The 13,801-nt window shown below is 38.3% G+C and overlaps 2 protein-coding genes across 3 annotated transcripts in view; both read right to left on the bottom strand.

Moving 5' to 3' along the window:
* LOC122640818 (protein misato homolog 1) overlaps window positions 1-13,801 on the bottom strand; it is a 41,345-nt gene that overhangs the window by 11,915 nt on the left and 15,629 nt on the right. For both annotated transcript variants that reach the window (XM_043834061.1, XM_043834060.1), the window contains exons 2-4: window positions 10,662-10,762; window positions 7,374-7,422; window positions 4,374-4,449 (exon numbers count right to left, since the gene is read on the bottom strand). In XM_043834061.1, the coding sequence (XP_043689996.1) occupies window positions 4,374-4,449; window positions 7,374-7,422; window positions 10,662-10,691 (155 nt within the window). In that variant the 5' untranslated portion in view covers window positions 10,692-10,762. The remainder of the gene's footprint in view (window positions 1-4,373; window positions 4,450-7,373; window positions 7,423-10,661; window positions 10,763-13,801) is intronic.
* LOC122639105 (basic proline-rich protein-like) overlaps window positions 13,696-13,801 on the bottom strand; it is a gene marked incomplete at its 5' end in the record, with an annotated part of 5,322 nt that continues 5,216 nt past the window's right edge. The window contains one exon of the mRNA XM_043831939.1: window positions 13,696-13,801. This exon is cut by the window's right edge and continues 130 nt beyond it. Within this exon, the coding sequence (XP_043687874.1) occupies window positions 13,696-13,801 (106 nt within the window).

The raw sequence follows: 13,801 nt of genomic DNA, 5'->3' as shown, positions 1-13,801 counted from the left end.
ACTCTTAGTAGGAAACCTACTAAGAGTTCAATTACAACCAAAGATTAACTAAAGTAAATAACAATGATCAACTTAGACTTCTCCTTCTCTCGACTAAACACTAACTCTCCCCCCAATGGTAAAATATTCAACACTCCCCCTCAAGCTGGAGTATATATCAAAGGCTCCAACTTGGAACAACAAGAATATAAATTAACAGTAGTACCAGTCTTGAGCATATATAGCGGCATAGTTGTCATGTCGGCAAGGCGACCCAAGGCGGTGGAGGGGTGTCTAAGCGCTTAGGCGACAAGGCACCCGCGCAGTGTTATTTTTTTATTTCCCCTCATTTCTAACATTATTTAGTATGCTACAATATGTACCTTATATCACCAAAAATCAACATTAAGCCACATCAAGTCATCAAAAATCAACATTAAGTCACATCAAGTCATAAAAAATCAACATAGAAATAGAAAACAATAGAACTGAAGAAGCAAGCAATTGGACGTTTGAAACAATCAAAACATACATTTGGTTTATATGTTCTTGGAATTGGTCATTTTCAGGCATATCTAATCTCACATTGGTTTATACTGTTCTCAGAAAATATGATCTTATCAATAAGTAATTAACCTACTATCGATTTAGAGAAATTTTTTTGTTCTCTAAGAAATTTGATTGATCAAATGATTTTATTTTTACATGAGACTTTCTGTATTAGGTAGAGCACAAAACCTCTTTCCAACAAATCCAAGTTTGCTTAAATCTGATCTATATTGAACGAGTTATTCCGGTCAAACTTTATTTAGTGTGCGTGAATGCTGTCAAAATCCCTCTGAATGAAAATGTTTTTTTAAATATCAAAATAAATGAATATTTTACCGCACTTTTGATTTTTAGCAATGTTTTACCATATTAAGATTTATGGAATTTTTAGATTTGAGAAAAAACCTAGCATTAGAAAATTGAAAATTTCACCTACCGCTAAAAATCAAGTTTTTGTTCTTGAACTGGGGGGTTGACTTTTTATCCTTCTGGAATTTAATTTTTTAACTATTTTTATTAGATTCAAATAGTGGCATATTTGTTTATTCATGAATAATATTTTAAGTAAATGAAATAACAAATATAAAAACATTTACCTCAATGATATTTGGCATATATAAGTGCTAGAACCTGGTTCGATACCAATTAAACCAGTGCAAGGCGCCTTACAATAAGGCAACCGCCGCCCACGCACCTAGAAATTCACTTGGATGCCTAGGCGACGCCTTGACAACTATGTATAGAGGTCATAGACGCTAGTCAGCAGCAAGCACAAAGAGAACAACATTCTGGTAGCAATACCAACACAAGCACACCAATTATCAGCAGAAATAATAGAGAAAAATTTGTGTCCAAAAAGTCCAGACAACAATGAACAAAAAAATAAGCGGCAAAGAACATAGTTGTCAAGGCATTGCCTAGGCGTCCATGAACCTTGGACCACAAAACTAAAACTCGCGAGATCTCGACAAGCTGCTCGGTTTTTCAAGACTTGAGACGAGATCTCGACCCAAACTCCTTTATATGAGTGTCAGATCTCGACCGAGAGGCGAGATCGTGGGAAATCTTGGTATATAGACACCTATCTATGCAAACCTTGGTATACAGACACTTATTTATGCAAACCTTTGTTTTGAAAGCTTTCCAACAAGTCTAAGATTGCTTAAATCTGATTTATATTGAAGGAGTTATGTATCAGACAAACTTAATTGGTATGCGCGAATGCTACCAAAATTGCTCTGAATGAAAATATTTTTTTGGACATCAAAACAAATGAATATTTTACCGCACTTTTGGTTTTTAGCAATGTTTAACCATATTAAGATTTATGAAATTTTTAGATTTGAGAAAAACCCCAGCATTAGAAAGTTGATAATTGCATCTACCGCCGAAAATCCAGTTTTTGTTATTGAACTAGGGGGTTGACTTTTATTCCTTTTGGAATTTGATTTTTTAACTATTTTTATTGGATTTAAATAGGGGGTATTTGCTTATTTATGAACAATATCTTAGGTAAATGAAATACAAATACAAAAACATAATACCATAGATAAGTGTCTGTCTTGGTTTCCCACTAAGTGAAACTCCTATTTGGATTTTGATTTTTCAAAATTTGATAGTGTTATTGTGTTTAAATGGCCCAAAAAGGCCGAGTACTAAGTTTCAGTCCCAAAATGGGTCTAAAACCCAGCGAAACCAGCCATCGAGTTGAAAAAAAAAAAAAAACTACCCCCAACTTGTCGAGATCGACTCCAACTCGAAATTTGGCTGGTTCCTTGAGGACGCAGTTTTAGTTCCTCGCCTCTGATCGCCTTGTTGGGGCCGCCTTGATTATGGACCTTCTCCAATGCCTTGGGTCGCCTAGACGCCATGACAACTATGGTAGAGAATACCAACCGCAATCCAAAATATTATAGCAGCAACAGCAACATCATAAGCTCTCCTCAAGGAAGGCAAGTAGTAATCTTCACAAAGAAGAAAGATAAAAGTGCAGCATAGGACGCTGCAAACCACTGGTAAAAGTGTAGTATAGGTTACTACAGACCACTAATAAAAAATGCAGTATAGGTTACTACGGTCCAATGATAAAAATGCAATATAGGTTACTACGTAAGGTTGTTGAGAACCACATAACACAACATGAGGTTGTTGGAAATCACTGAACACATCATAAGGTTGTTGAGAACCACATAACACAGTACAAGGTCATTGGAAACCATTGATAACAGTGTAAGATTGTGGGAAACACATATAAGAATCTTGTTGCCAAAAACCGTAACCTTTTTCGTAAGAAAATATCATTGCTGAGAACACGAGACGATGACATAAACAAGCAAATAATAATAATCTTCAACTGATGACTAGAGTTGATAATAATAGTCTTCAAATATCAAATGACAATAACCAATCCCCCCCTCGCATGTAGCACTACACGTGGATAAATAATGCAGGGGAGAAGCTCAAAGGATAACCCATCATCATATGGCAGCAATAATCAGCATCATGAAAGATCAGTAAATAAAATCCCAGATAAGCCAAATTCAAACAAATCTAAGCAAATAATCTCCAATAATAACAATAACAAAACAGTGTGGAGTGCTGTGTGATTGGTATATTCCTTTAAAACTTATAAAGGAAAATTTTATAGGACAGTCATACGACCGGCTATAATGTATGGTGCAGAATGTTGGGCAGTTAAGAAGCATCATATAGATAAACTTAGTGTAGCAGAGATGAGGATGTTGAGATGGATGAGTGGCAAAACTAGGAAGGATAAAGTAAGGAATGATCATATTAGAGCTGATTTGGGAGTAGCCCCGATACAGAATAAGCCACGAGAAAGTCGTTTGAAGTGGCATGGCAATGTTCAATGGAGGAGTGATTTGATTCAGATTGAAGGAACTACAAAGCCAGGTGCAAACCTAAAATGACCTCAGGAGAAATGGTGAGGAAAGACATACATAGCTTAGGCCTTGTATCAAGTACGAACTCGAATAGAGCTGATTGGAGGGCAAGGATCAATGTAGCCGACCCCATTTAGTTGGGATGAGGCTGAGTTGTTGTTGCTTTTGTAATAACAATAACAAAACGGTGGCTTTTTAAGGAAAGAACCAACATTCAATAAACAATGTGCAGCATCCACTTAAGCTCAGAAACAACATCACTCCATGCAAGTACCAATCTTCAAAAAGTGCAACCCCAAACTGATGCGATCTAGGGGTCCAATACCCTAAACTGGGTGCTATGATAACAATTGATGCAATCCTGGATTTTAAAACCCTTAAACTTGGATCACTATGGAGTATGGGCTCACAGATAACAAATAACTCTAGGCGGGTTCTCCTCTTTCCTCATCCTTCTCCTCATAATCTCACCCCTTCTCTAAAGATACTGTATACTTTTGATCAAACAAGTAATATATAATATACCAAGTATTACTTATTGATTATACATTATCAATAATTTATTATTACTGTGTCTATACTTACCTTGTATGAACTATAATTGCTTCCGAACATTCTCCTGACAAAAGATTAACTGTTCAGAGATGTCAGTAAATTGCAATTGTGAGGACAACCTGAAACTCATATCAATTTCTTACACCAAAACAAAAGTACATAAAGTACATACTTATATAAAGAGAGAACAATAATTAAAGGATCCAATTCATATATATGTCATATTGTCAAGCATTTCATCCATCAGGATTTAAGAAAAAATCACAAAAGAAAAGGGACCGCAAAAATGTCGCAAGGAGTAAAATCCCATTATGTTTCACATGGACTATGGTGTAGAGTGTAGACTGCATCAGCACAGAAGAAAATATCCAGTAGAAAAAGTCTCACCATGTGACAACCGGTGATGGATCAGATGGGACCTCATTATACAATGAACCACATGAACTCAGGGAACCGAGAGATCCTGCAAAGCAAAAGACTTCACTATGTCAAGAGAATGAAACTGCAATATCCATCAATATTATAACAGAAATCCAGAGAACTCACTGCAAAGTATGAAATAGCTCAGACTATGCAATTCTTTATTTATTTATTTATTATTTTATTTTTTTTTTGGGGGGGGGGGGAGAGCAGTTGGGATCAGGTTCTCGTACGAGAACCATTTTCATACACTGCAAGGCGCACAGATGGAATCCACTCACTCTCTTGGATTCCATCTGTGCGTCTTGCAGCGTACGAGAACCTGATCTGGACTTTTTTTGGGGGGGGGGGGGGCAAGGGGTGGTTACAAAAGGCCATCCTCAATCTCATCCATATATTCTATATTTCATCTGCAAATATCCCCTCCCACCATTGGCATACCTACCAATTTAAGCTCTTGCACCTTCCCAGTAACATTGTTTTCTCTTGCAAAAGGGATCTAGCTTCAACAGGTTCCTACTGTATGGCCCAACTTTGGCCATGTGGACTTGTAATTTGGTCATTTCCACATTCGATAGATAGGACTTCTTGGATAGGCCATGTAAAAATTGTTTGCCTATCTCAAGCATTACCCCCCCCCCCCCCAAAAAAGAAAAGAATCTAAAAAAATATCCAACAAATTGGACACAAATGGAAAACAAAAAAAAGGGAAAAAGGTTTCCTAGATGAGCACGTCCAGGATGTATCTATAGACAGGTACACTAAGTTGTGTCACATGGAATGGAAAGGTGATGTGACCATGTGTCTAGGGAATAATCTGGATTGGCCAACATGCCATGTTCTTGTAACATTCCAGCTATCCGTCAATCAATATGATCAAAGCATTCGGTCATGCGGAAAAACGAGCCATTAGAAGCCATGAACCTCCCAATTCTGCAAGTAAATCCTTTTCTCATAATGACATAAACGAAGGGTAAATTTAGAATTGTACACAAGAGAAATGAAAAAAGAATGAATACATCCTTTGAAATATGGAGGGTGGCTGGGGAAGTAGAGCCCATGTTTTGTGGAATACATTCTTCAGCCCTGATATAGAAGCTCTTACTGTAACTAAATCTGGAGGCTAATTACACATTGGAACAACTCGAGACAGCCATGGATGGTCAGAAGTAGCAGGCTTCAAATCTGATACATGTCTGATTACAATTTACAAATCAGAAAAAGAGCTATGGAGTACCAAACAGAGCTTCCAGATGCTATGATCTCAGATCCTTTTTTCCTCTCTCTTGGTTTCCTTCTTCGTGTCATATAGGCTTTGGGACGAAGAAGCACATGTCATAGAAAGAGGCTTTAAAGACCTCGATTGAATCAGAGGTATCTTCTTCCTTCTTACTTAATCCAAAGATCTATCTAGAAAGACCGAAGCCAGAAATTGTTGCTTTCTTCTAATCAAGCAAGGGAATTTTCTTTTGTTCTGCAGTTTTACCATCACTAAGAATCACAATTTGGGGTACTTTAGTCCATTGTTTTAGTAGGGTTTATATTGGATCTGCACATTGCACAACAGATATGAACTTTTCTTCAACTTTTGAGAAAATCATTACCTACTGTTGCAGCCAATTTTCTTCTCAATTGAGCTATTTTTCAGTAATCTACCCAGTTAAATTCCCTTAAACATTTTCTAAGTTTAGCCCCCACAGATCGTTTAGTTTTGGAGAGAGAGAGAGACAGAGAGAAGGGGTAGGGGAAGAGAGAGGGGGGAGGGGATGAGATGGGGGAGAGATGGGGATCGGGAGGGAGGAGAGAGAATGCAAGTGAGAGCAGGAGAGAAGTGAGAGAGCCCATGGAACTGAATGTCTTTGGTTTGGGAGGGGGAAGATGGGTGGAAGGGAGAGAGGATGAAAGTGGGCTCAAGAGAGGAGAGATGGAGATGGTGGAGCGAATGGAATTGGGGTTTGGGGGAAACAAGTTTGAAAAGGTAATTTTTGTCGTAAAAACATATTAAATAAGGGCATTTTTTGTAAGAAAAATATATACCAAATGACCTAACAAAAGGGAATTCCTCCCATCTCACCTAAGGCAGCAATTACAGGGAGTCTGTTCTGGATGTCACCACCAGAAAGGGTGACGAAGATTAATGTGAAATGGAGCCAATATTGGAGATTGGTCTGCTGCTGGTATTGTTGTTAAGGATCATTGTCGATCTTTTGTTTTGCTTCTGGTTACTGTTTCTCTGCTTAAAAAGGGCATATCCAGTGCACAGAGGCTCCCGCCACTGTGGGGTCTGGGGAGGGTCATAATGTACGGAGCTTTACCCCGCGCTTAACAGAGAGTCTGTTTCTCGTACCCACAAACACTAGGTCGCAATGGAGCAACCTTACCGTTGCACCAAGGTCCACCCTCACTGTTTCTCTGCTTCTTGTCCTAAAGTGTCCAAGACTGAAGCATCAGAGGCAATTCGTTTCGCTGCAGATTCTATTTACCTCATGCTTTATTATTGAAGGAGACGAGCCTCAAGTGCTAAACCCTTGTTGGATGGATCTTGTGATCCTCCTTGGCAACTCATCCATGTAAATACTGATTGCAGTTGCTTCATTCAAGTTCTTCATTAGAAAATGTTAAGCCAGTTGTTGTATGCTGTTCTTTAAGGCTATGAACTAGTAAATCAAATAAAAATGGTTTGTGCCAAAAAGACAAAAGTGTTCTGTCCCCAGAGCCTAGGAGGAGACAGCACCAACATGGTCCCAAGGCTCGCTGAAGAGTAGAAAATAATGGAATAATCAAGAAATTGAAGTGCCAACAACATGAGCACAAATATCCTATTAACAGAAATTTTGACCGACAGAAGATCCTATTATCAAGGAAGTAGCATAGGCTTCAGTAAGAAAGTGATAGATAACATATTATTGCCCAGAATATAAAGCAAGTAGATCAGTTAATAACTCGATTAAGATAGTAAATAGGTACCTTGAAAATCGATTGAGACCAAACGGGGAGTATAGGTAGGAAGACCCTGCATATGAATTAGGTAAGCAATACTATACCCATACTTCATTACTAGGATAAAAGAAAAGGGGTATATAGATAATAAGAATCCATATTCAATCAGAAAGAGATACTGCAGATTATAAAAAGATGGCTACAGTTATTTGAAATCATATTTGAGAGAACAATATCACATTGCCTGTTGAACATGAACGAGGCAGCTTGCTAGTCCAATCCAAAGCAGAGATGCACATTTCAAACCAATAAAGTTGATCAAACCAAGGGAGCATGTAAATTTGAAGCATCCCTAGGTTTTCAGCTTTGTCTTGCCAGAGCAAAAGGAGGCTGCCCTGGAACCGGTCCTTTCAATGTCTGGTTCAATTTTAAGGACTACAGTATATTTCAACAGGATGACTGGAGCCAGTCCTTTCAATACCCAATCATGTTTTCAGAACTATGAGTAGTAAAGGCAAATTGCTGAGTTCATAGTTGAACACCATTCATATCACTCCACAAACTCCATCTAATAGACTCTACTAGTAGTAGCATAAATGTGTAAAGAGTTATAACTTGCAAGTAAATGAAAAAAAAAAATTAACGGCTTAAAACATCATACTATTAGGTTGGCATTAACCCTTCTTGGAAAGAGATTTTAGAGCTCCTATGGACACAGTTTAAAGTATCGGTATCGCGTATCGTATCAGAAGGGTGATTTTAAGAGACATATCGTATCATATCGGAGATACGTATCGTAAGTCGATACATATGGAAATACAGTTTTGGAGCAAAAAACAATATAAATAAGCAATATATAACATGTATCATGCATAAACACTAAAATTAAGAACGTATAACGAGACAAGAGACTTTCATGGATTTGAGTACAAATCCTTGCAAATGGTCAAGTTTGATGCATCAATTGTACCTAAATCTATCAATTTATAGCAAAAATAGAATTAAAAACCATGATTTAAATACAAAGATCAAATTTTTTCTGAAACCTACCTTTTTTTGTGAAGTCTCCTTCAAGCTCTAATCTCAAAAAATCATAGTATGATAGTCACATGGGCCTTTAATGGTCGTATCGACATGTATTGGTTGGTATCGATCGTATCGGTATGTATCGAGCTGTATCAGTCTGTATCGAACCATATCGGCCGGTACGTATCAATACTCTCACATAACCTTTAACATACAAACCGTTAGTATCGGTATGTACCTGTCTATCGTATCGTATCAGTAATAGAATATGATACCAAGCAAGACAAATTATTTTCTAAAAAAAAAAGATATGTTCGGAATATATTGTATCAGTACCGACCGATACTGATGCATATCGGCCAGTATGATATGATACGGACCAATACTTTAAACCATGCTCATGGAAGTACACATTGTAGGGAGGCATATACAGAAACACTAGAGCATCAGAGCATTATTATTCTGAGTACCTATTAGTGTGGCTGATTCAACTAAAGGCTATGAATCCATCATCCAGGTTGAAGCTTCCTTCTTCTATTGAGTGTTGTCATTTTAAAGATTGAAGGTGATTCAGTTGCAACCATTAGTTAAATTTCATATGGTAATTGGATCCCCCAGAGGATATTCACATCTTATTTGGCAGGCTAGATCCCTCTATGACACTATAAACATTATGCAGCACAGCCAAGATGGATTTTCTAAGGCTGAATCACGAGGAAAGGTGGTGATAAATAGGACAGGGCTGAGTAAGGTTTTAAGAACTTTCAGCCACAGTTGTAACTCAAAAGTCACCAAACTAGTTAACCAAAATTCAAAATTTCCATTCAATCTTTTATAGCATGAAGGCAGGATATATACCCTCATATGAACTTCCCCAGCCCCAATAAACTCACACCACCAGTTATTTGACCAAATAAAAGACTGAAAATAACATAATTGGACTCCTATGCTGACTAGGAATTAAAGACTAACTACAATTTCAGAAATCCTAATGAAGCTAGGACCAAACTATACTTTCAAACTCTTAATGCCACCAGGAAAGGACTTAAAATCCGGGTAATCCCCTGGGACTAAATTTTTGGGCTTCATAATTAACCCCATTACAACCCAAACCATTAAAAACTAAGGCTCATTTCCCATATAATACAAAAGCAGCAATTATTCTTGACAAATGACTGCAGTAGAACATCTCATTCAACCAGAGGACAAGATCAAGGAGTTCTTTGTTTAATAAATTGACAAGTTCGCTAAGGGAATATTGAGGGTTTCTGTTGAAAGAGGGCATTTCCTTTTTCTTGTCAAAGCATTTCAATATGTTGTTTAGATTATTATTTTCCCTATCCAGTTTTGTTTGCAAGGTCCCCCTTGAGGAGGCTTGTAATTTATTTTTTCCTCATCCATTATACTACAGTTTGGAGTAAAAATTATAAAACTACCCAATCCCAAGCCCCAATTTCTTTAGGCTAACATCCCATTGTCCAGTTGATGAGGTGATATCTCTTGCATAACATGCTATAATCAATGCACATAAGTCACCTAGAGGGCTTATTTTATTGGAAATAACCCTTTTGTTGAGTTATGTAGGTGCTGAGCCTTTGATCCCATGGGTTTTCTTGGTAATGGGCCACTTTAATGAGCCTAAAATATGGGTAGAAAGTATGAAAACGGGATTTACTTCAGTTTATGTTACCTTATTAGTTAAGAATTGGGTTAGGCCTTTCTTATTTAGTGTTTGAGTCTGTTTTTGAATCTTCTATATAAGTTTTAAGGAGCTACAGCCTTGTACACGAATTTGAATTAATGAGATTAAGTAAGAAAAAAAAACATAGCTTTGTGCTTTGCTCTGTGAGATAGTATGGTGAGAGACCAAGATACAGTGAGAGGCTGTGGTTAAGAGACCTGAGTCTCAGAGAGACTACCCAATCTTCTTCTCTTCTTCGATGTCTTGTTTTTATTTTATTGTTCTGAAATTTCCTGCAAATGTGAGAACCGATCAAAGTATTTATTATTGTTGGACCTTAAGTTTGTGATCCTCTTGTGGATTGGTTATCACTTGTGATTGGTCTACATAAATAATGTTGTTGTTTCTATTGAGGCATTATAACGAGGGGGGTGGGTGGGGAAGAGTAATACTTTCCACTTTAACACCACCAAAAAGCACCTCAGCAGCCAAAGAATTAAAAGAGTTCCAAATTATTAACACATAATACAGCATGATTTACCCAAAAAAACATACAGCATGCAATCATTTCATGATAACAAAAGGAGTTTGCTATCAATATTTCACCTTGCTGTTTCACCAAAGACGATAGAACACATCCATATCCAAAGATTTATTCTTGTAGATCTGGATCTGCATCGGGATCCTCAGCCAACCCAAGCAACTCATCCTTCAAAAATATGTCAGGTGGTAAATTTTTTGAACCAACAAGAACACTAGTAATTGAAGCAATAAAATGTAAACCAAAAACCATTACATAATAAAAGGGGGGGGGGGGGGGGGGATCAAGGTGCCTATGGGGGGGGGGGGGGGGGGGTACGGGGGGGGGCCACAAAGTAACGCAAAGTGTCACGGCGACGGCATCCAAGTCGGTGGAGGGGTGTCACGTCGATATATCGACATGTCGCCCGCCATGGCGTTGCCATGGCGAGCATGTCGACCATGTTTTATTTTTTATTTTCTCTATTTTTAATGTCATTTAGTATGCTATAGTATATATCCTATAACATCAAAAATCAGCATGAAAGTGTACTACTAATATACTATGGTTTAATTCATGAAAGTGTAATATCCATTAGTGTACATGAAAGTATGAAAACATAGATTAGCCTATCAAATAATCGTGTATGTGTGCTGTGTGCTCGTGTGCTCGTGTGCCAGGTAAGAAGAAGAAAAATATAAAAAACACCATCTCTGTGGATCGGCAAGCTCGCAAATCGCAAGGCAAGAAGAAGGGGAAAAAAACTGAGAGAACTACTCGGCTGTAATAAATCCCTCCACCCCCATTCTCGTCTCTCGACTCTCTCCCTGTCTCTCGTGTGTGTAATTGTGTATGTGTGGCTGTGTGCAGGGCAAGAAGAAGATAAAAAAAACACCTTCTCTTTCTATGTGCAAGCCTCGCAATCGCAAGGCAAGAAGAAGAAACAAAAACCGAGAGGTCTATGATTGTGTGCAAGCCTCGCAATCGCAAGGCAAGAAGAAGAAAAAGTAAAAAAAACTGAGAGGTCTCGAGTAAGCAAGCCTCGCAACTACAAGGCAAGAAGAAGAAAAAGGAAAAAAACAAAAAAACTGAGAGGTCTCATCATCGTGTGCAAACTTGCAATCGCAAGGTAAGAAGAAGAAGTTAAGAAGAAGAAGAAGAACTGACGGAGAAAGTTGCCGAAGTGAAGAAGACGAAGAAGTGAGAAGAATCAAGAAGAAGAAGAAGAAGAAGAAGGATCGAGTCGCACTCACCGGAGGACTGGGAGGAGATTGGAGAAGAAGAAGAAGAACCAAATAAATAAAAAATAAAAATTACTTACCTGGAGGTTGCCGGAGGGGTTCAAACTTGCCGAGAGTTGCGGACTTGCAGCTTTCGCTTCTTCTTCTTCTTCTTCTCACTTCTTTCGTCTTCTTGACTCCTTCCCTCCGACATCTCACGAAGTCTCTCTTCTGTCTAGACAAACTTTGCGATTTCTAAAATCCCCAAATTTCAATTCCAATAATCCAATTAGGGATTTAGGGAATACTACTAAAGTGTACCGTTTAATCTTTAATGGTTTTAATTTTTAATGTTAATGTGACCAATACAAATGAAGGAAAAAGCATTTAAGCTTTTTAAAAAAAAATTTTAAACCTGAGTTTTTACACTTATATCGACCGATATGCCCATATATCGTGATATGGCGCCCATGGCGACGCCATGTACGCCATATCGGGCGATATTTATACATGAGCCATGTCGAAGGTCGATATGCCGCTTTCTCCAGGCCAGACGCCATGACAACTATGAATGTAATAAAACTTAACTGAGGCTAATTCTTAACCTAGGATGTACTGGACATTGAAACAGAAGTAAGCAATTCAATTCCAAAAGAATAAGTTGCAAGTCCTAAGCATTGATGAAGAAAGAGGGGATGCCTCCAATATAATAATATCCTCCAAATACTTATCATCAAACGTTAAGACAAACCAAACACTGTAAGGAACATCTTTTTTGATCAGGAAATTGGCAATATTTAACGGTTGGTTGCCCATCATGGACGAAGGGTTATAACTACATCACCCCTATATACAGCAATCGATCTACATTAATCATTGATGGAGCACGTTTTGTATGGATGTAAGAAGAAAAATAAAAAACTGAAAGGATGTAATTATCCAATTAATGAATTTATAATACAGTCATACATGAAGATTGGTCCCTGTTTAGGAGGCAGGTGGTTGTAGGCTTTTGTTTTCGTGTTTTTAAGTGTAATGGGCTACATTATAAAGATCAACTATAGGATCCATAAAGGGTACAGGAATTTATCCTTTGATTGAAGAGATTTATTAGTTGTGGGACCCATATCAAGGGTCCAAGTTTAAGTGTTGGTTGGGAAGTTGAGTCTAGTTTGATTTGTCTTTAGGGAAGGAGTCCTATATCAACTTTCTTTCTTTTTTCAAGTCTTTAAATATGATCAATAACCACCTGGCCGATTGATTTAATTGAATAGAGAGATTGTTTTGAACTGTGTGCATGTGGTTGGCTAACCCCACCCCCTTCTCTTCGGTCTTCTTCTTATCTCCTATTTCCTTCCCAATCTCACTCAAATCATCTAAATTGGGCCCATTCTCAGCATCTACGATGATCCTAGTTCCTTAATTAGAGTGAGGATCTCAGTAGCTGCATCAATTTACTTCTATAAGCAAAAACAAATCCTTTTTGAGTCGTTATGATTTTGCTAGTTCAAGCTAAGGCCCACTCGAGCAGTGTTTACCCAAAGTTGACAAGTTGTAAGTGTAAAAATGAGAAATAATTAAAATTTATAACCTGTCAAGGGCAAAGTCATCAATTTTGGGTCTGTACGCCTTCAGACATAAGGCAATTGGTCATGACCTCGAGGGATGCTTTGTTGCCTAGGCAACGTTTGACAACTATGGATTTATCAATTATATAGCTTAGATGAGCTAGTAGTTCCATCCATTGGCATGTTAAGGGATGAGGCCTATTCATATGTGAATTTAGCCTTGATTATAAATAGCACATATTGTGGGAGGCTCCCCCACAGTTCAATAAAATTTTTTTTTTGCTTGAAGTTTGCTGCTGCCATAACTAATTGCTCTCTAACATCCATGTGGATCTCAAGGTGGTAAAGGGAGGGGGGGGGGGGGGGGGGGGGGGGGGGGGGGGGGAGGGGGGGGGGGGGGGGGGGGGGGGGGGGGGGGGGGGGGGGGGGGGGGGGGGGGG

The sequence above is a fragment of the Telopea speciosissima genome, chromosome 9 (assembly GCF_018873765.1).
Source record: "Telopea speciosissima isolate NSW1024214 ecotype Mountain lineage chromosome 9, Tspe_v1, whole genome shotgun sequence".
Classification (NCBI taxonomy): domain Eukaryota; kingdom Viridiplantae; phylum Streptophyta; class Magnoliopsida; order Proteales; family Proteaceae; genus Telopea; species Telopea speciosissima.
The sequence above is the reverse complement of the archived record's forward strand: the minus strand, read 5'-3'. Positions and strand labels throughout refer to the sequence as shown.